The sequence below is a fragment of the Ammospiza nelsoni genome, chromosome 18 (assembly GCF_027579445.1).
Source record: "Ammospiza nelsoni isolate bAmmNel1 chromosome 18, bAmmNel1.pri, whole genome shotgun sequence".
In the NCBI taxonomy this organism is placed as follows: domain Eukaryota; kingdom Metazoa; phylum Chordata; class Aves; order Passeriformes; family Passerellidae; genus Ammospiza; species Ammospiza nelsoni.
In genome coordinates, this window is record NC_080650.1 from 14,099,760 (window position 1) to 14,121,229 (window position 21,470).

The 21,470-nt window shown below is 44.9% G+C and overlaps 1 protein-coding gene across 3 annotated transcripts in view; it reads left to right on the top strand.

The window, feature by feature from the left end:
- Positions 1-1,794: 1,794 nt before the first annotated feature.
- Positions 1,795-21,470, top strand: part of MORC2 (MORC family CW-type zinc finger 2) — a 49,276-nt gene continuing 29,600 nt past the window's right edge. For 2 of the 3 annotated variants that reach the window (XM_059485194.1, XM_059485195.1), the window contains exons 1-4: positions 1,795-1,959; positions 7,434-7,487; positions 8,927-8,961; positions 9,934-10,002. In XM_059485194.1, the coding sequence (XP_059341177.1) occupies positions 1,874-1,959; positions 7,434-7,487; positions 8,927-8,961; positions 9,934-10,002 (244 nt within the window). In that variant the 5' untranslated portion in view covers positions 1,795-1,873. Of the gene's footprint in view, positions 1,960-7,433; positions 7,488-8,926; positions 8,962-9,933; positions 10,003-21,470 lie in introns of those variants that run through there. The other variant, XM_059485196.1, reaches the window with a different exon arrangement.

Sequence of the window (21,470 nt, forward strand, 5' to 3'; positions counted from 1 at the left end):
GAGTAACATTTACATTTAAGTTTTTACCACATGTGTTGGATACCACAGAATCATGGAATGCCTTGGGATGGAAAGAATCTTAAAACTCATCTTGTTATACCCCCTGCCATGGGCAGGAACATCTTCCACTAGGCCACGTTGCTTCAAAAGCCCTGTCCAACCTGGTCTTTCACACTTTGAAAGATGGAGCAGCAAGCTTCTATGGGCACCCTGTGCCAGGGCCTCGCAACTCTCCCATGGAAGTTCTTCTCATTATTCCAATAACCCTGCCCTCTGACAGTGGGAAGCCATTAGCCCTTGTCCAAAGTCCCTCTCCAGCTCCCTTGGAGCCCGCTGAGGTACTGAAAGACTGCAGTAAGATCACCCTGGATGCTTCTCTTCCCCAGGCTGAATAATCCCACTCCCATAGCCTTCTTTTTTTTTCCTCTAATGAATAAGATTCTATTGGAAAATTTAAAGTGCTTCTCTTTTTTTTTAACAAAATCTTTACCTTTTCCCTTTGGTGCCCTATAAATAAAGTATCAAATAATGTTTATCCTTTTTAAATCTGCTATCTTACATGTTTCATTCTTGCTGGACATTCTTCAAGAAGAAATATACCACAATAATTTCTGCACAGACAGAATTCCTTCAGATTTTAAATTCCTTCCTGGATATTAAATTCAGATTCCTAGTATCCAAGACACAGCCATGCTGTTTCAGAGTCCATTTCAGAAGAATGATTGGAGTTGTTTTTCCATTGGACAAGTCAGATGCTCAGACAAGTATTCCTAGTCTTCAGGGATCCTGCGTTCAGGTTGTATTTTGTGGGGATGGGGGCAATGATGGGTGCAGAACAGAGGTAGGACAGCCCCTGAGCTCAATTCTTTCACATTTCAAGATGAACCAAAAGCACAGAATTGAAGCAAGAATATTTATGATTTTATATACCCTTTACATTAATGTATTTTGGTAAGTATGAGCACTTTCAGGAGCTTCTCCTCGGCGACTTCGTAGTGCCTTCACCAGCGCAGCCGAAATCCGCGCGGAACCGTCATAAGAGATCAGCGGCGGGATCCTTCCATCCAGATGGGTCCGGGAGCCACTCCCGCCGTTTGGGACCGGCGGGCCTCATCCGCTCCAACCTGGCACCCAGCAGTCACCGCCAGCTGGCGCCCTCCGCGCAGGCCGCCGGCACCGCGGCGATCTAGCCCCCCCGCTCCGGCGACCTCGGCAAAGGCCGGAGGGAGCTACCGCGCCCAGGCCACCTCACCGCGCAGCGGGGCCCCGCCATAGCCGGGGCCCCGCCACAGCCGCGGCCCCGCCACAGCCGCGGCCCCGCCACAGCCGCGGCCCCGCCACAGCCGCGGCCGCGGCCCCGCCCTAGGAGGCGGCGGCCGCTCCCGCGGCGCTGAGGCGCTCGGCTGCCGCCTTGAACGGAGCCTGAGGGAAAAAACGGATCCCGCGCGCCGCGCGCACCCACCTCACCGCTCCCACCCGGCCGCGCGCACCCGTCACGCGGCGGCGAAGGGCACACATTGGCCGCGCCGAGGCACTTGCATCACGTGCCCCTTTTTGACCAATAGGGGACAGCCGCGTGGCTCCGCCCCGCGGGGACAGTTGCTGTGCCGGGCGCGATCCCAGCGCGGCGGAGACAAAGCAGGCCTGCACCGCACCGCACCGCACCGCACCGCACCGCACCGCACCGCACCGCACCGCACCGCGGCGGCGGGGCGCGGCATAACGAAGTGCAGCGCAGCGCAGTGCAGTGCAGCGCGGTGCAGCGCAGCGCCGGCTGCTCACCCGGCCGTCACCCGTGACCGGCAGGGGGCGGGGCGGGCTCGAGGCGTGCGCGGCCGCCGGTGCATGCGGCGCGGGCGCAGGCCCAGGCCCGATGGCGGCCACGGCCGCCATGTCCCTGAGTAATTACAGCAGCCTGAACCGGGCCCAGCTTACCTTCGAATACCTGCACACCAACTCGTGAGTACCGGCTGGGGTGGGGTGGGCCTGCGGCATCCGGCCTGCTGGGGACACCGCCTCAGTGCGATGGGCCCGGCCGAAGCCACGCGGGCCAGTGGGGTTGAGCGGCTCCCTGCCCCCGGCCCCGGCGCTTCGTGGTCCTTCCGGGGACCGGCTTTTGTACCGCGGGCAGGTCCACGGGTCACGGAGAGCCGGTGCATGGGGACAAGAGGCCCCGGGAGGAACAAGGAGTCACCTTGGGCAACCAAACCCGCACGGTCGACCTCTGCGGAACAGTGTGTGTGCGCTGTCGTGCCAGCCACCATCCCTCTGTAGCATCTGGCTTTGTGTGTGACTAACAGGATTATGGTACTCTTTTCCAGTCAGATTTTTTTGCATGTCGCCAGTGAATCCCCCAAAATAACGCCTCTTGAGAAGAGGCAAAGCCATTATTGAAGATGAGTTTCTTGTGGGTGCATGTCTAGAAAATGAGGAGCACCATCAGGGAGCAGCACTTAAGTGGGGTCAGGCACCCATCAAGACTGCCTGCTGCTCCTGAGCCTTTAATGACAAGTATAGAGGAGACGGAAGAGCTCGTTCTGCCCAAACTGGAAGAACTCTGTGGAACCACTTGGCATTGCTTCATTTGGATCAGCTGGTCACTGGCGAAGATTGTCTGCTGATGTTCTGTGGAAGAGTTGACTTACTGTCCATCAATAGAAGAATAAATAAAGTGCAGGCTTATCTTTTTGTTTCCCTTTTCAGCATGTGAAGGGTCAGTGGTCTACAGCAGTCTAAAGATGGCACAGAAACATGGGCAACTTGGTTTCAAAGGATTTTTGTCTGGTTTGTTTTGTTGGTAGTGAGATACATCTACAAGAGCAATGCAAGAGCAGTTAAGACTAATCTCACATATGCCAAGACCATTACAATCCATTTATTTTCAGAATCAGGAAAGTAATGGGCTTTGAACAGGGAAATAAACCTAGTAATGGCTCCATGTCACTGCTCTTTAGCTTGGCTGGTGGCAGTTGCATATGAAGTGAATAATCTGGTGCCTGAAGATGGACAGTACTGAGTCATGTTGTGGTGCTGTTGTTGATTTGTGAAATTCTCATGTCCAGCTCCAGAAGACAGTCTTTTTTTTGTGGATAAGAAGACTGTGCAGATGATGGCAATGCTCTTTCAGCAGCTTGTGTTTGCCTGCAAAGCTCCAGGACTCTGTCCATCTTCGTAAGAAGATAAAGCCTGTGCTAAAGACTGAGTTGTTGCTGCTGTTGTCAAGTATATTAAAAGTACTTCATGTTGCCATTGTGGTTACGCTACTGTCTGCTTGTGGTGTGCTGCATGTCTGCAGTGATACCTGCATTACCAAATTCTTGGAAAGAGCTGGAAGCCAATGCTTGGATAAGCTAAAGCCAGAGCTCCTTGTCCATCATGAGCAAAGAGCCTTTTGAGGTTATGGGAATCAGTGCATAAGTGAAATGCTTCCCTAAGAATGGCAATAGGAGTAATGGAAGTCATTATAAAAACAAAGAAAGCAGCAAACTGACCCATAACAAACAACCTTTCCTGCTCCTCCAGAAAAAAAATGAGCAAAAAAGAAAACAAGCTAATCCCCAAATCAACCCTAGGCCAGTATAGAGATTTTGATAGAGGAGACTGGTCTCCTCTGGACTGCTCTCTTGCTTGCTGAGGAACACTGTTGCTTGCTGAGGAACCCTGTCCCATCTTAGCTAAGTTTTAGTTCAGTGCTAAGTGTATTCTCATAATAAAGGAGGTGGAAAACTTTTAAATTCTTTAAATTGTAGTGAAAGACCAACCATCTGGCTGCTAGGGTGCAGAGGAAAACCATGTGTTTTTAAATTTTTTTTCTCCTTCCTTTTTAAGACCTTCTTTCAGAAAAGTTTCCATATGTCTGACTCAGAGCACTCAGTTTGAAGTGCTTTACAGGAGACAGTTGATCAGGTCCCTGAGCTTGAGGAACTGCAGCAGATCTTGCCAATAGCAGCTTAATGCTTACATGTCTGATGGGACGTGGAGTTGAGCCTCTAGCATCTACATGAATAGATTCAGTTGCCATATTTTTTAAAAGTAAAAATATCACTGTGTTTTTCCAGCTTACTTGAATAGTTGAGTGAAGACAGACTTTTTAGTAAGTTCCAAAGTGATGAGACAGAGAGCAATGGCTTTAGCCTAAGAGTGTAGAGTCACACTAGATAGAAGGAAGATGTTCTTCCCTGTGTGGGTGGGGAGGCCGTCGAACAGGGTGCCCAGAGAAGCTGTGGCTGCTCATCCCTCAGAATGTCCAAGACCAGGTTGGATGGGGCTTGGAGCTACTTGGCCTAGTGGAAGATGTTCCTGCCCATGACTGGAAGTTGGACTAGATGACCTTTAAAAGTCTTTTTCAACCCATATGTTTCTATGTTAAAATTCTTTTAAATCCTAGAATGAAAATCAGGGTGTATGAGCACATGAAAATTGCATGTACATTGTTTTATGACTTTCCAGTGTCATCTGCTTTCCTTTGCATTGGTTTTCTGTAACAATTAAATGCTTATATTAAGACACTTCCAAAGTTACTCATTGAGATGATGCCAAAAATATAACAGAGACCAGACAATTTATATTAGCATATTTTGAATATTTATAATAAAAAATTGAATTATTTTGTTAAAAGTTGAGGACCTGTGATTGTCTTCTAGCAGTAGGTAGCCTTTAGTTTGCAACTTGTGTGTTGTTGTGTAGCTAAAATTGTCCTGGTGAATACAGTTGGAGTCGAAGAAAGTCACTTGAATAGACTTCAAGATGACTAAATGATGGACTTGAGAAAAACTGGTAATAACAGACCAACAATATGTCCCTACCCTCCCTCCACCAAATTCCCTCTTCTTCTTGTGCTTTTTGTCTATTTTGGCCTGAAACAGAGTGCATTATTTAGAGAATGTCTGTTTTTCCTGATGCATGTGCCAAAATAAAACATTTTCCCAGATGTGCTCTCCTTCAGAAGAAAAGTGAAGTCTTGAGTCTCTCATTAGTAATTAGGTACTTGTCTGCAGGATCTGGAGTCCACCTAGGTTCAAGCTGGAAGTTCCTGTAGGAGCAAAACAAGTTTTTCTTCCCTTGGGACATTACTCCAAATGATTCTTTGTAGAGGCGTTTGAAGTTAGTAATGTATTAGAGCCATCTAACTCGACCTTTTGTTACCTATGTTTCAATAAATTGCCAATGTTGGATTCCCCTTTTAGATTCCCTGTCAAGCCTCCAGTTCTGCATGGAGCTGGCTCAAAGGGAAGTGCACATTGTGGGATGATCCAGGCCAGTCTTTGTCTACCCAGATGAGCTGTTGTTGACACTATGGATTTTGATACTCCTTTCCTCCCTTCTATATGTTGTTTCACCCATTGTACGGCAGTAATAGTTGTATTTTGGGTACTCTTATGCAGGTTGTTGTTGCCTCTGATGATGCCTCACCGTGTTTGCAGGTTGCTAGCAAGCTCTGATAGGCTTTATTTTGCCAACAGTTTGTCTTGTTTTTTTAAAGTTGTGCTGCAAGTAAAATAATCCTAAACTTTTTTGAGGAGATGTGAGAAATGGTCACTGGTTGATGATGATGGATGTGAAATATTTCAGGCACTTTTGACTGTAAGGCAAGACCAATGGGTTTGTTTGAGATTAGCTGATTAAATCAGGCCAAAGCACTTCATCTGACTTAAGTTAGATATTGACAAGTGTGTTTAAATTCATAAATTGAAGACTTTTATAGTACGTATTCATTTCTGTTACTGATAAATAGCTGGAGTGAATTTTCATTGGCTTGTAGCAAGGTTTCCCTTTGCTTGTGTCAGCACAAGAGGTTGCAGTTTTGGGAGATGGTCAAGTTTAGTAGTGTCGGGCTATGTGAATATGTTTTGTTTTGCCTTTCTTGTCTTCTATAGTTGTGCTATCAATTGTTTCGTTTCAGCATCTTTCTTTGGAAATCCTTATTTGTATCTTATTTGCATCTTTTCTTTGAAGTGTTCCTAAAATTGTGGAGTAAAAAGTGCTCTTTAAGCATTGCTACTAGTGCTAAAGCATGCATTTGCTTGTGGGTCACTTCCTAAATATACTTCGGTGATGTTGACCTGTGGAGCTGAATAGACACTTGTAAACTCAAGAGAACATGTGAAATCTGTAATCATCTTACATATCTGCTCACTCACCTCCCCAGTGGAATGGGGAGGTGAATGGTAAAAGGCTGAAACCATGGGCTGAGATAAGAACTTTTCAAATATTGGAGGGAAGAAACATATAATAACAATAGGAAAAAGTGAGAGAAGAATAAACCCCAAAAGTCAAGTGATGCTCAATACAATTGCTCAGCACCCACTGACCCATGCTCTCCCTGTCCCCCAGGAGTGATTGGCACCTCTTGGCCAGCTCCCCTGGTTTGTACACTGAGCAGAAGATTCTGTGGTACAGAATATTCCTCTGGCTGATTTGGGTCAGCTGCCCTGACCATGCTCCCCTCCAGCTGCTTGTATAGCTGACTAGTGCAGGACACTGAAAAGCCCTTGACTTAGGGTATGCTTGGCTTGGTACCAGACATCAGTGTGTTATCAACATTATACTCGCACTAAATCCAGAGCACAACTCTTAACACCTACTGAGAAGAAGATTAACTGTATCCCTGCTGAAACCAGGTCAGCCGGAAATCGTGTTCAAAGGAAGGAATACCAAGATTGTGTTTCTATGGAAGCTTTCTGTTTGGGTAGATAGTCTTCCAAACACTGTTCCCGTTGGTCTTGTCTCTGTGGGAGAGTGGAGATATGGAAATCTCTGTTCCCATGGTTTTAGTGATAACTTTAAAGCCTCATGTGTTTTCCTCTGACTGGAGCTGTGTTGATGGGTTCAGTGTGATCACCCTGAAGATGGCTATGAAGGTGTGTTTTGTGGTTATCAACAGTGTGGACAGCTATATATTTTATGTGTGGGAAGTACCTGTGTGTCTGTTCTTGGAAGGCTGAAAATATGAAGAAATTTCTTCTTGGTCACCTGTTGGCTGTATGTGAGGGTTTTGTGCAAACTGAAACATGCTGATCAAACTGGTTTCTGAGGTCTTAGTCTCTTCATTGAACAACCTCGAGGAGTAACAAATTCCATCAGCTGTTTCTCCACATCTTTGCTGGTAACCTTATGGTGAATGTGGTTCATCTATGTTTAAAAAATTGTTAGATTTGAAGTTAGGTTGCCAGCTTGGTCTTGAAGTGGAGATATGGCATTTATGTCAACAGACAGTGTATTATAATGATTTTTATTAGCTGCTTAAGTTTTTCTCACCATCTGTTTCAATGTTGAGGCATATAACTAATGGCTTCCACACGGGAGCGGCTTAAAAGAGGTGGAGTTAAAGAGGCTGGAAACTATGTCTCTTGAGATTGTTGAGATTCTCGTTTATTTAAAGGTCTCTTTTTTTAAGTGTTGGTGTAACTCTGCTGATTTCTGTTTCATTGCAGAACTACCCATGAGTTCTTGTTTGGTGCCCTTGCTGAACTTGTAGATAATGCCAGGTATGTACCTGAGACTGCCTAATTCCCAAGGTAACTTTGGTTAAGATTTAATTCACCTATGTATTAGTTGATCTTAAGCAATTTTCACTTCTAGTAGATTTTAAAGAAAATAGAATTTTAATTTAATATTTCATTTGCTCGTCTTACATTGCCACATCAACTTCGTAAAAGAAAATAATTATGCCTGGAAAGGCAAGTTTGAGTGAATCCTGGAACAAATCATATTGGAAAGCAAATTGATAGCAGAAACAAGAGAGATTTAAAGAAAAAACTAGTCTGCCTTTTTGTGTAAAGAAATTGCTAAAATAAATATTACAGGAGCTGTGACTCCTCTGATATATAAAAAATCATAGTATCAAACATGACAATGAAAATGAAATCAGAAGCAGGATGCTGAAAAACAGAGCAAGAAATGCTAAAGGAATTTTGACACTTCAGGAGATATGGTCTTTGGAAATTGCAGCTGTTGGGCTACCTGTCTCATCTGTGTGTGGAGGGAATCCCTGCTGTTGAAGCCTCCCAAGCCTTGCGTGCTTTTGTCTTGAGCTAGAGGAAGTACTGTCATGAAGCACTATGGAAGTATTTTGGGATTGTTTTCTCTCAAATGTGATTTGTCACAGTGTGCATTTTGTGATGTAACAAGCTGAAACTGGGGCATTTTTGAGTTGGAAAGCTTCTGTTTAGGGAATCAGCTGTGTGTGTGTTCGTGTGCACACATGCGGGCTGGCGCTATGTTCATGGTTGCAACAAGGTAAGAAAAAGTAGGGTCTTTGGGGGTGGTTTTCCCTTACCTTGGTTCCCCTCTGGCTGTAGAGAGGTTGTCTTCTGGGAAGAAGTAGCTAGGCTGGGCTGGAAATCAAAGTGAAACAAAGTGGCTGTGGCATTTGTCAAGTGGGGTTTTGTTACTGCTCTATAGTGCCATGCCTCTAAGTCAGCAAACCAAGGTTGGTTTGGAAAGAGGGCAGTAGTGCTGTACATGCTGTACTTTCAAATACAGAGGAGGATGCAGCGTGTGAAGGGCCTCACTTAAGTGATCTTGTAATGACAGTTTACTGTAACAATCCTGAATGTATTGGAATGAAGGTTTATATGGAGTTACTAAACCTTTTGTAGGCAGCTCAACAAAAGAACTATAGGTGATGTTTGTTTTGTGTAGGAGGGAGCTCAGAAATGTGTACTCATTTGATTTCCAGCCCCAGAATGACTTTTGTTAGAATGCCAGTGGTACTTCCTGTCACCAGAACTGTTTGTGTGCTAGCAATGTCTTATGCTGGAGTTTAGTTCAAATGGACAGTTTTTTCTGTCACTCATGACTGTGGGGCCTCTGTGGACTTTGATCTATACAGCCAGTTATTTTGGAAATGCTTGTGTATGCCTGGATTTTTAGCTTCATTTCTGTTTAACGTTTGGATATCTATTGTGGTTCTATTTCTTTGTAGAGATGCAGATGCCACGAGAATAGACATTTATACTGGTAAGTCACTCATGCTGCTTCCTTGCATGTCAGCAATTAAGTCACTAGTTAACTTGGGTTTAGGCTGCAAACGTATGTTGTCCTTGACTGAATAAGAGCTAGAATCTTATGCCCAATCCTGGGGTCAGTACTGGGCCCCTCAAGACAAGAAAGATATTGAGGGGCTGGAGCATGTCCAGAGAAGGGTAAGGGAGCTGAAGAAGGGACTGAAGCACAAGTCTGATGAGAAGTGGCTAAGGAAGCTGGGGAGCTCAGCCTGGAGAAAAGGAGGTTTGTGGGGGACCTTCTTGCTTCTACAACTCCCTGACAGGAGAGTGCTGCCAGGTAGGGGTTGGGCTCTTCTCCCAGGTAACAAGTGACAGGAACAAGAGAAAACAGCTACAAATTTTGCCAGGAGAAGTTTAGATTGGATATTAGGGAAAATTTCTTTACTGAAATTGTAGTCAGACCCTGGAACAGGCTGTCCAGGGTAGTGGGGGAGTCACTATCTATCCATATTTAAAAAATGTGTAGATCTGGTGTTTAGGGACATGGTTTAGTGAACTCAGCTGTGTTAGATTTGTGGTTGGACTTGATGATCTTAAGGGTCTTTTCCAACCTGAATAATTCTATTGTTCTACCATTTCTTCTGTGCCATAGTCCCCTGTGGCCTTTCAAAAAGTCCCTGTTGCCTTTACAAATATCTTGGGGAAGCAATTAAGTCAGCCTTCACCTGGGGTCAGGTGAAGTGAGTTGCTCTATGTAGTGAATGCTGAAAAACTCCACTGACACAATACAGTTTTGTAGCTCAGTTTTGTACTGAAGAAGTTCTTAGTCATTCTGTAACAAAAATCTGGTGCTCTTTCTTACAGCTTAGCCATATTGCAGGTTTAAAAGTCCTATTTGTTGTGTTACTTTTGTTGTTAACACTGATCCCATTTTATGGAACTTATAACTTTTGCTTATGGGAGCAGTGAATAACTCTTCTTGCAGAGCAACGAGAGGACCTGCGAGGTGGATTCATGCTATGTTTTTTGGATGATGGAACAGGAATGGATTCAAGTAAGTGACAGAAAGTTACACCTGCATTTGCAAGCCGAGGTTTCATGTTATGGTTTAAGTTGAATTAACAGCTTAGTTCCATTGAAAAGGACATGTTCCATGCCTGTATACATGTTTCTGCCTCTCCTCTTGCTCTTTCACACCATATCACGTATCAGACCATTTACCTCTTCCATTGCAGAAAACTAATTGGTCTAAAGAAAATTTTTTTGCTGCATTTTAGAGTTGGGTCAGCCTAGCTTGAAGTTTCCCAGTACACTGAAGTTGGCCTTGGGGCTGAAGGGAGGATAGTGGAGCAAGAAGGGGAGCAAGTACAAGGTAGCATAAGCCTTTTCTCCATCTGGCTGCCAGGTGATCAGTGTATCTCAGCTCTAACCAGAAGGTGTGCCATGGCAGAAATTAAGGTTCTGCTTTGAAAACAGTTTGCCGTTGTTTCATCATGGACATTGTGTTTGAGATCAATACTGGACAATATAAAACCTTAGTAATATGAGAATATAGCAAATGTATTTCTGCCTTGTAAGAATTGCAGTAAATTGATGTTGTATCTAGCAGGTGAAAGCTAAAAGCTTTTCTGCTTTACTTTAGCATAAATGAACAGCACTGTCAACCCACCTTTGAGTCTTGAGGACTGGTAAATCATCCTGTGAGGAGTTCCATACAGGGTAGCAAAATTGGGTGAAACTGGGAGGTGAATATGGAGAAGACAAAGGAAATGTGTAAATAACATTTTTGCACTGATTCCTCAGTACTTTAGGTTCCTCTTGTGATATTTTCCTAGTTCGATCCCAGCTGGCAACTCAGTCCTACACAGCAGCTTACTCTAGCTCCACTGGGATGGTGGAGAGAATCAGAAGGGTAAAATGTGAAAACTTAATGGGTTGAAATAAAGACAGTTCAGTAGGGAAAACAAAAGTTGTGCACGCAAGCACAGCAAACCAAGGAATTCATTCCCCACTTCCTGTGGGCAGGCAATTGTTCAGCCACCCCCAGGACAGCAGGCCTCCATTATGTAAAACAGTGACTTGAGAAGACAAATGCTGCAAGGTCACACATGCCTCTCTTCCTCCTACTTCCCCAGCTTTATCTGGTGAGCGCTACACCAAGATGCATGAAGCTTGGAGCAACCTGGTCTAGTGGAAGGCGTCCTTGCCCATGGCAGGGAGTGGAACCAGATGATCTTCAAGGCCCATTCTAATCCAAACCATTCTGGGATTTTATGATACTGTCTGGAATCCCTTGGGTCAGTTGGGATCAGCCATCCCAGACTTGTCCCCTCTCAAGTCCTTGTGCAATCCAGCCTGCTTGCTGGTGGTGCAGTTTGAGAAGCAGAAGGGACCTTGATGCTGTGTAAGCTGTGTTCAGCACTAATGAAAACCATATATTGCCAACATTTCTCTGAAATACAGCCCCATGCAAGTTAGCATGGAGAGATTGAACTCTATCCCACCCCATATAGATACAAAGCATTTCATTCAATGTAATTTGTGCTCTGATACACAGATTTGTGACTTCCATAAAGGAATTTGGTTTGAACTCTAGATACCTTCTGTATATTCTTTGGAATACGATTGAGGTTGCTAAACGGGTCTTCCAAGAGTACTTTTCTGCCATCAGTTAAGCTGAAGGAAACAGTAAAGCCCCATCCATAAAAAAAAAAGCTCTGAGGTGTGTGGCCTTCTGATAGTCCTTAGAATCAGGGGAGAGGAAAATATGACCTTCTCTGCCTGTGTGTTTCTCTGGAAGGTGCCAGGTGTCTGTTCTAATGCCACAGAATTTTATGGCAGCTTTTATACAGTTATTGCTTCTGTAGTGCTGGTTTTGTGACAAAATGGGATTTAAGTATTGCCTATTGTCTTGGTTTAAGACAATTTAAGGGGGATGCTCTGAAATGAGTTATATCCCCTTAGTTTTAACCAATCCCTTTCCACAGGAAAGAAATGTGTAAAAATAAGTGAAAAAATAACAGTTTACTAACAAGCAAAACAGCAACAGGCACAAACTAACAGTAAATAATCGCTAGATACAAAATTACTAAATGTCATGGACTCCCTGGGAACCAAGAGAAGCTCAAAATGGCAGACACCTTTCCCCGAGGTGACTTCGGGGCTTGCCATGGGCAACTGTGTATGGGAAGACAAAGGGAGGGGAGCCCTCCCTTTTACCTCTCTGGTGGCAGCAGCTCCATCGGTGTTTGAGACTGACATGCTCTGGCTGCTGGTACTTGGTCAGGGACTAGAACCTCTGGAAGGACTTCACCTTCATCTTGGCAGAGGATGGCAGGGCAGCCAGCTAAAGTGGCTCAGACTCTGTGACTCCTCGTGTCAGCTGGCTTCTGCAGCAGCTGCAGAGACTGGGGCCTCTTCACTCCTCCTAGCACCTTGCTACAGCTGCAGACAGATGCTGCAAAATTCAGTCTGAAACAGTTTTTCATTATGACATGTGTGGTCCCATTTTGTAGCAACAGTTGCTACTGTTGTGAGCACAGAAAACCTACCTTAAACAACCCCCTCTGGAGGTCGGAGAGAAAGAGAAGAAAAAAAAAAAAACAAAGCAGAGCCTCTGCCTTGAGCAAAAGCTATGAGGGGAGAGACGAAAGTCTGCCTGGAATGCCTTGACTTGAAAGAGCTTGACATTCGCCTGCTCTCATCCCTGTGGTTCTGATTCTGGCTGCACCGCTGGGTCTTAAAGTGACTTTCAATTTTGAGCACAGATGGATATGAAATACAATAATATTTGGGTTACCTAAGACAGCTATTAAGTGGCTTCTTTTGACTAATCTTTCAGCTGAATGTTGAAGAATTTTATCCTGATAGCCTGAAATGTTTAGTGAAGAAGATTGGCAGATACTGTGCCTTGCAGGGATGTTTCACAGTGCTATGCATTGTATATAGAAAATACCATGTAATTCAGGTCCTTTGACTGTCTTGATGCTGGACCAAGGGCAGCCAGGTGGAAGCTCTGTGTGCTGCACCATTTGCCTGTCAGCATGGACAGAAGCAGCTAAGGAGAGTCATTCAAACTCGCTGCATGGGGCTCTCTGGTTCCATCCCTAGCTGTAGGGATATGAGTTGTAATTTCTCATGATGCAGGGTTTACCAGTTTTAAAGATATCCTGAAGATCTCATATCTGACTTTGAAAGATGTCAGCAGAAAACTTTTTATTGGACTTTTCTCCCTCAATACAGACTTTGCTTCAACAGAAATCATGGATCTTGGGAGTGTTTTATTTTTGTGCATGATAACTTCAATTGAAATTATTTTTATTGTACATAAAGGTGACATGTTAAAAAGAATACCTCCATGACTTGCTGTAGTGCTGTTGTAGCCCATGCTAGCCCAGGATCTTCCCAAGTCAACTGAAAGGATGGCTTGGGAGGCTGGATGGGGCACCATCTGGGGATGATGAGTGAATAAACTCAGTTGCGTCTGGGCACTTCTAAATGGAGGGAAGAGCTAAAGGGCTCGAGTTAACTGTTCCAGTAACAGTTTGTGTAACTCTGTCTTGTTGCTGTTCTCTTTGGTCTTGTTCTGTCTCGGGCAATTCTAGATTTGTCTGGCAGGCTCTGAAAATGGGAGGGTATAGTGAGGCAGTTGGTCAGATTTGAGTGCTCTGATGACTTCTGATTAGCAAGCCAAATGACAACTCCTCATTTCTAAAAATTAGGGATGTTTGTCAAGTGATTCCTGCTGCAGTTACATTCAGTACTCACTGCATTGGCTCTCTTAATGATCACTCTGGGTTGTGTGGTCTCAAGATCAAAAAACATTTGTATTCAAGCTGGAAACATCTCACACTGTAGTCATGAGTTATCATAAGGTCCAAGGATTCAGTGATGTTACAGGACAGCTCTTTTCAAAGGAACCATCATGTCCTGCAGAGAGGTGTCAAAATTATAGAATCTTCTGAGTTGGAAGGGTGGGATTTTGGGGTGTCCTGTGTCTAAGACAGTTGTCCAAATGCTCCTGGGGCTCTGTCAGGCTTGAGACCATGACCACTGCCCTGAGGAGTCTGTTCCAGTGCCTAATCACCCTTTTGGTGAAGAACCTTTTTCTAATTTCCAATATTAATAAATATATTATTATCCAGTAAATACCCTCTTCCCCCAACACAGAATAATAGTACTGGTCCAAAACTTTGGCTCTTTTGTAAGGAACTATATAGGAGTCCATAGAAAACCGAACAATAGATTTCATGCAGCACATCACATTTCTCATACTATCAGTGAAATCAACTACTCAGGCTTGAAATTTTATCTAATACCTGGCTCTGAAAGTGCTGCGTGAATTTAAAGAATCAAAATACAGGTTGAATGATTCAATGAATCAACTTGTGGGTTGAGAAAGTATAACAACTAGTTTAGGAAATGACTGTAGTTTTATTCTTAAGCAATTGAAGAAAATAAGTCTCTTAACTGGCATTTTCATCACAGAAGTGCTCAGGTTGGAAAGTACCTCAAAGATAATTTGTTCCAGCCTTTAATGGGCAAGGGAAGAGATGATTTAGCACCCTGTCTCTCCAGTGATGGAGGATTCCACCACACACCTGGGTAGGTTGTTCTAGTGATTTACTAAATGACTGATTGATCTCTAAAAAATTTCGTACTTATTTTAAGAAGAAACCTCTCCCAGTGCAACTTGTATCTCTTGCCTCTTTTTCATGTGGCTCCTAGGGAAGGGTAGCCTTTTTAAATACCTTTCAAGTACTGTAGTATGATGAGATTCCCCCTGGGCCCTCTCTTCTCAAGGAAGGAGACCTAGTTCTTCTCATAGGGCAGTTTCTGCAGCCCTCTGATCATCTCCTTTGCACCCTGTTCGGGCTGTCTGCATCTTTCCTGAGCTGAGGAGACAGAACAGGTGGGGCCTGCAAACACAAAGCTGAGTGGGCTAATCACATTTCCATCTCTTTGGCAATGTCCCTGTGGATACAGTCCAGGATCCTGTTTGCCTCAGTTGCTGTTGTGGGACACTGCTGGATCATACTCAGCTTGTTGTCTACCAGGACCCTTCCAACAAGGCTGTTCCTCCCAACCTGCAGATTCCAGTCTGTGCTGGGCTCTTAGGTTATTTAATCCCGGGTGCAGGACTTCACAGTTCCCTTGAAATTCAGACACAATCTTGCTTGCCCACTGTTTCAGCCAGTCCAGGTGTCTAAGAAAGTGTCGCAGACATTTTTTCATAGAAATCCTTTCTTTGGGATTTGTTCATCTTCTGGGAAGCTGAGGCCCCAGAAGAAGAATGTAAACAATTGTTATCGGCTGGTGTGGCATGTAACAGGTGCAGCGGTGATTGGGCTTCTGTGAGTGTTTGGATTTGCTAACCACTTACAGGAGAGTTTGTCCTTGCTTTCTGCTGGACACAGAACTTTGTTATTCATTCTTTTCTATGCTATTCTTAGCTTAGCAGCCTCTGCAGCTTCTCTCCTTATTCTTATTAGTATAGTTATAATGTCTTAAATATCATATATCAATAAATCCAGCCTTCTGATCATCAACCAAGATTCCGTCTCTCACCCTGGAGACCTTCATCAGGTCGCTGTAATATTTGGTGACCCCTCATATCAGAGCAAAATTAATTTGATAAGACCAGAGGAGCAAACTGCTGCACTGGGTAAAATCCTGTATGTGTAGCATGTGATGGTTGCTTTGAAGTGACCACAGAAGTGGATTTAAGCCAGGAGCTGAAGAACTGAAGATCCTGAATTGGACAGAGTTCACAGCCAAGGCTGACCACAAAGAGAACCTGAAAACCCTGCGGGAGATGTTTGGAAAGAGCAGCAGAACTGTGGAGCTGGCCAGAGCAAGCTGGACTCTTTCAAAAGGTACTGTAGGCTTTTCCCTTCCTGATGAACCAGCCCTTCGTAGCTTGTGGCTGTTCGTATGGAAGACACATGCCTTGGAGGAAGAGGTTCAGTTCTCTCCTTCAGAGGAGAAACTTATTGCCCTCTGGCAAAGATGGGGTGAAGAGGACAGATTTTTTTTGTCAAAAACAGATCTCTATGAGTTCTTTCGATGGGCAAAGCTTTTTGAGTTCTTTACTGATGTCCTATACGCTTTGGATGTTTTCGTGTGGGAATGCATGGACTCCATTTTCCAATTCATGTGGAGTCAGGGATGCATTTTCCCTCCTGTCTACCCAGCATTTAGAAAGCTCTTCCCAGTTTTGAAATGGAGAGCAGCTGTTTTTCCATGGATTTCTAACTGCTATGGGCAGGCTCTGTTTCCACCGTCCCCAGTGGGAGAAGACCCGGTGGGGGATGAGATTCTGCTTCTCAGCCCCCCCTGCTTCGCGGCGGAGGGGGGTGAAACTTCGCCGCGTGAAGGTTTTTTTTACTCTTTCTCCGGAGCCTGCGCAGATGGACAGCTCTCTTTCCCCCCCTTCTCCCCCGCAGGGGGGATGGGAGTGGACAGTGCTGCCACAGCCGGCCTCTTGGACCCCACCCCACTCAGAGATGGGGGTGGCACCTGTCCCAAAGGCCCCCCCGCCCCTGCCAGCGCTGCGTCCGCCTCCAAGACCCGCCTCGCCGGCGCGGCCGCCACTCCAGGCGATCCCATCTCCACCTCTCTGGGCGGTTCCGCCCGCGGCTTCTCCGGCTTCCCCGCCTGCGCCTGTGGCTGCTGAGTTGCCAGGCGACAACGACGCGTCTCCAGCTTCTGGCTCAGCGGAGGAGTTGTTTTCTCCAGCTCCTTCGGCCTTCCCGCCGCCTCAAGCCAAGATGGTCCCTGTTCAGGATGGTGCTGGAGATGGCGCCGAACCCGCGGGACCCTCAGAAAAGCCCGCGGTCACTCCTACACCCAGCGTGATTCCCTCCCCGGCTCTGGCCCCCCCGCTGCTTCCACCGGCTGCCCCAGCAGTTCTGCCGCTATCAGAGACTCTGTCCTCCATGTCGGTGTCAGAGACTGCCCTGGAACTGGCAGCTTGTTCGAGCTCGGACCATCCCGGACCGGCTGCCCCTGCAGCGGCCCCGGTGGCTGGTCTCTCCTTCCGTGGAGCCGGGGGTGCGCGACAGCTGGGGGCAGGGGCAGTGCGTCTGCCTGCGTTCAAGATCAGCATTCTAGGCGGGTTGGGGGGTGGTTTTTCTGGGATTGTCCCGTGGAGGCTGCCATCTCTGCTGCCTCTTTTGCGCCCTAGTGGTGGGGGGCAGGTGCATCCCGAGAGCTCTGCTTCTGGTCCCCAGCCCGGAGGGGGTGGGGATGAAGCCATGGGGCAGATGAGAGACAAAAAACCCGATGCATTTGCATTGCAGGGGAAGAGGGCACAGATGGAGGAGACTATAGCTGGTTTGCTGTGGGGAACAAACATCTCCAGTCCCCAGATGGGATTTCTGGGGAAGGCTTCTGTTCCCTCACTGCTGGCATGCCTCAGTGGTTTTGGGAAAAGGAAGCGTGTCATCACCCATGCTGCCCTTGTACTGGCAGCAGGGTGCAGGCATGTGGGAATGCAGAGCCTGTGTCATGGGTTTCGCCTGGCCTGTTGGGCTCAGGAAGTTTCTGGGCCAGGGCCATCACTTGGCCTCTTGATGTTTCTGGGGATTATGGTTTCTCCTACTGGTCCTGGCCCCCCCTTTGTGGGCCAGTTTTGGGGTTCCTGGTCCGTCATGGGCCAGGGCCCCCAGGGTTTTTCCTTCTCTGGCACTGCTCTGCTCGGCTGGCTGCTGCTCTTTTCCTTTTCGGTCAAAAAAAAAAAAAATTTAAAATTAAATAAAAAAGATTGAAAATAGTGGGCAGCAGCTCAGCAGCTCTGAAGCACTGAAGCATTGGAGAGCCAGAAAAGGACATTCCAAAATTGTTCAAATTGTTTGAAATTGTTGTAAGACTGTCAATGGTTTGTGATAACTATTGATGGGACTTTTGCAGAAGTCTGTTTCAGGACCAAAAAGGACTCTCAGATATTCCAAGAGAAGGAACTTCAGCTCATGGACTGTTCCTGAAACTCAGCTGCTTGGACTTGAATTCTCTTTGCATAGTTTTTTGCATTTTCTTAGATTGTAGGATTGTTTTAGTGATTTGTTGGTATTGTATATTTTACAGGTGAGGAAATTTCCTGTTCATTTCACATCAGCATTTTTCTTTTTAATTTATGCAATTTAGAAAGGTGAGATGTTGCAGACATTTTTTCATAGAAATCCTTTCTTTGGGATTTGTTCATCTTCTGGGAAGCTGAGGCCCCAGAAGAAGAATGTAAACAATTGTTATCGGCTGGTGTGGCATGTAACAGGTGCAGCGGTGATTGGGCTTCTGTGAGTGTTTGGATTTGCTGACCACTCACAGGAGAGTTTGTCCTTGCTTTCTGCTGGACACAGAACTTTGTTATTCATTCTTTTCTATGCTATTCTTAGCTTAGCAGCCTCTGCAGCTTCTCTCCTTATTCTTATTAGTATAGTTATAATGTCTTAAATATCATATATCAATAAATCCAGCCTTCTGATCATCAACCAAGATTCCGTCTCTCACCCTGGAGACCTTCATCAGGTCACAGTAATAAGAAAGCATTCCAATTTACCCCCATCAATGAAGCTGGTGAGGATTCAAAAGCACCCCACTGTCCAGCTCCTGTATGGAGATGTTGAGCAGTATGAGGCAGAGCATCAGTCCCTGGAGTCTCTGCTTGTGACAACCTCCCAGCTGGAGTGAAAACCATCGATGATCGCTTCTGAGCATGACCCATGAGCCAGTTCCCTACTTGTTTTGTATACCACTTGCCTGGTCTGTGTCTCCTCTGTTAGTCCAGGAACAGGCTGTGTTAAACTGTGTCCAACACTTTGTTGAAGTCCAGCCAAACAACACCCACTACTGTCTCCATAAGGACAGGAAGTGCTGCCTTGTAGAAGGTGACCAAATCAGTCAGGTGTCACTTGCCTTTGTAAATCTCTGCAGACTTAGCCCAGTTACCTGCCTTGTCTGGCTTCTAATACTTTTTAAGAGGGCTTGTTCTGTTGCTTTTTGAGAGATTGAAGCAAATATATCAAGTCTTGCTTTTTTTCAACTGTGTTTTTGAAATTTGGAAGCTCAAAACAGCTTTTGTTTTAATGGAGGCAGTTAATTAAGTAGTAGTGTGTTGGTTGCATTATTATATTTTAGTATATAGTATTTGCTATTTAGTATTTCAGTAGTTGCTTTATTTGTATTTAAAAAATACTGTTTATCCAAGGCTCACAATAGTGAGGAAAAATGTTTAAGTGGAACTCCAACTCCTACTTTAGAGTGTGTACGCACTTGTGTGTGTGGACAGTGACTCTTGGGGGCCACTTTCAGGGGAGAAGTCTACACAATTCTCAGGAGAAAATGTCTCTTTAACCTTCTTTAAGGTTAAATCTTTAACCTAAACATGGATGTTTCCTATAAAGTTAACAGATTTTTAAAACAAATTATAGGAACATATATCAAAGTGATTTGTCAGTCACTGTCTGTTTCCAGTCATTGCCCCATGTGGGGTTGGTGTCCTGTGTTTGTTACAGTCACAAAGGATGTCACAGCTTTTCCCTTGTTCCCCTATCCTCAGGAAAGTTCAACTTGTCTTTAGGCTAATTCCCCCCAGGTAATGAATTAAATCCTGTTTATCTTGACCATCTGAGTGAATTTGTTCAGCTTGTTTTTTCTCTTCTTTGTTTTGCATAGATCTCCCTTCTCTATTTTTCTTGCTGGGGAGTTTGGCTTTTTTAAATCCAGTAACTCTGAGGCACAACAAAACAAAAATAGTGTGACAGAAATAGCCTTCAGTAGAAACACCCTCCAGAGCCTACAAAGAGCAGCTCTATAAAGAGCTGGGGAAAAAAATTGTGTCTTGATTCTTGGGAGGATATAAATATTAAATCTCTCCTAAAGACAGCTTGGAGAGAGGTTCTACCTCACATTCCCCTCTGCTCAGCATCACCTTCATCCCTCTGACCTGAAAGAGGAGTCATAATAGGGTGATTTCAGACATCCAACAATGAGTGATAAACCATCTGATCACCTTTCCTGAGAGGGGAAGTGCTTTGGATAATTACTCTTCACCCTCTTTAGGCTTTCTAAAAGTTTCTTAAAAATGGTTACTGAAAAAATATTTGTGGAGCAAAAAGATTCCAATAGTCCTTCTCTTTTTAATATCCTGTATCTACTTTCCTTACCAGGCTTTAAAAATAACACAGTAATAGTAGTTAGAGTAATAAAAACTGGATGATGATGATCATCATCAATTGGATGATAATGGTGATGAGGATGATCATCACCAACATCCTTAGCCAGATCTCAAATATAAGACATTCGAGTGTTTTCTTTCTTTGGCTAGAAAATAGTACAGTAGGCTGAAGGGAAAGTAGAGGTACCCTTATCCAGTCCAAAGCTGTTTCTGGAATAGCTGTGGAGTTCCATTGAGAACAACTGCAGTTTAGGCAGCAAAGTTTTTGCACAGTTGTTCTCCTGTATTTGTGTCTTTAAATCTGAATATAGTTTCAACTGAAAATGGTGTTCTGACACCAGCTCAGTGATGCCATGTCAGACCAATGGTGTTAGTACTGAATATTTTACTGTAGAACTGGTCAATGCTGATAGGCCTGTGTGTCTCCTGCATGCTGAAATCTAGCTTGTCCATGGGCTCAGCCTCCCCATAGTTGCCTGGTGGGGTGAGTGATGTCTTGTGCTCCCTTATAGCTTGTGTGTATGCATTTGTTTTTAGCCTTCAGAGTAAGGCACTTTGTGTTCCTTGTCTCTGGAATTAAACTTTATTTCTCCCAGTAAACTCTGGTGAAATGATTATTATCTCTTGGGCGAAGGGAAAGGAATCTGTCCTAGGGATGATGTTAAAAGTCTTTATCCCTTGTACAGTAGAAAGGCTGGAACTAAAAATGACAGACCCTCTGAGATGTAAAGCCATTGTGTCCTTTCATTTTGTCCTGTGCTAATGAAATCCTCTGCTTATTGCTGTAGGACCGGCTTGTGTTGACTTTCTCCCCAGCTGTCCTGCTGCCAGGGGTCCAGCAATCTGCTGCCAAAGTTAGCTTGTGTCCTCCTAGTGCTTTAATTAACCAGAGTGTTAAGTTCAGCACTGTGGAGAAATAGCAGTGTTTATTCTGGATTTCTGACCTTTTTAATAGTTCTGACTTATGCTCTAGTGCCAGTGCTCTCAAGTGTGAGGTGTCAATGGGACATGGGATACAACAGACCCACTGCATCCCAGGGTCTTAATTTATAAGAATTGACAACTGTGATGGACACAATAGATTATTTTTGTGGATTTTTTTTTTTTTTTTTTTTTTTTGCAAAAAGAAATGTCTTCATGCAGTTCAGATGGGACAGTGAACTAGACTGAAACCTAAAACTCTTTATGTCAGCATCATGGCACATGTACAGATCTTCTGGTAACATCAGTGCCCTCAAGCAGTATATGTCTCACAGGGCTCTGTGGTACAATTTCAGGATGCAGCTTCAGCTTGGGCTTCTGGCCTTTTTTCTGGCCTATTTTCAGTGGTGAAGAAGTTACCTTCCTTC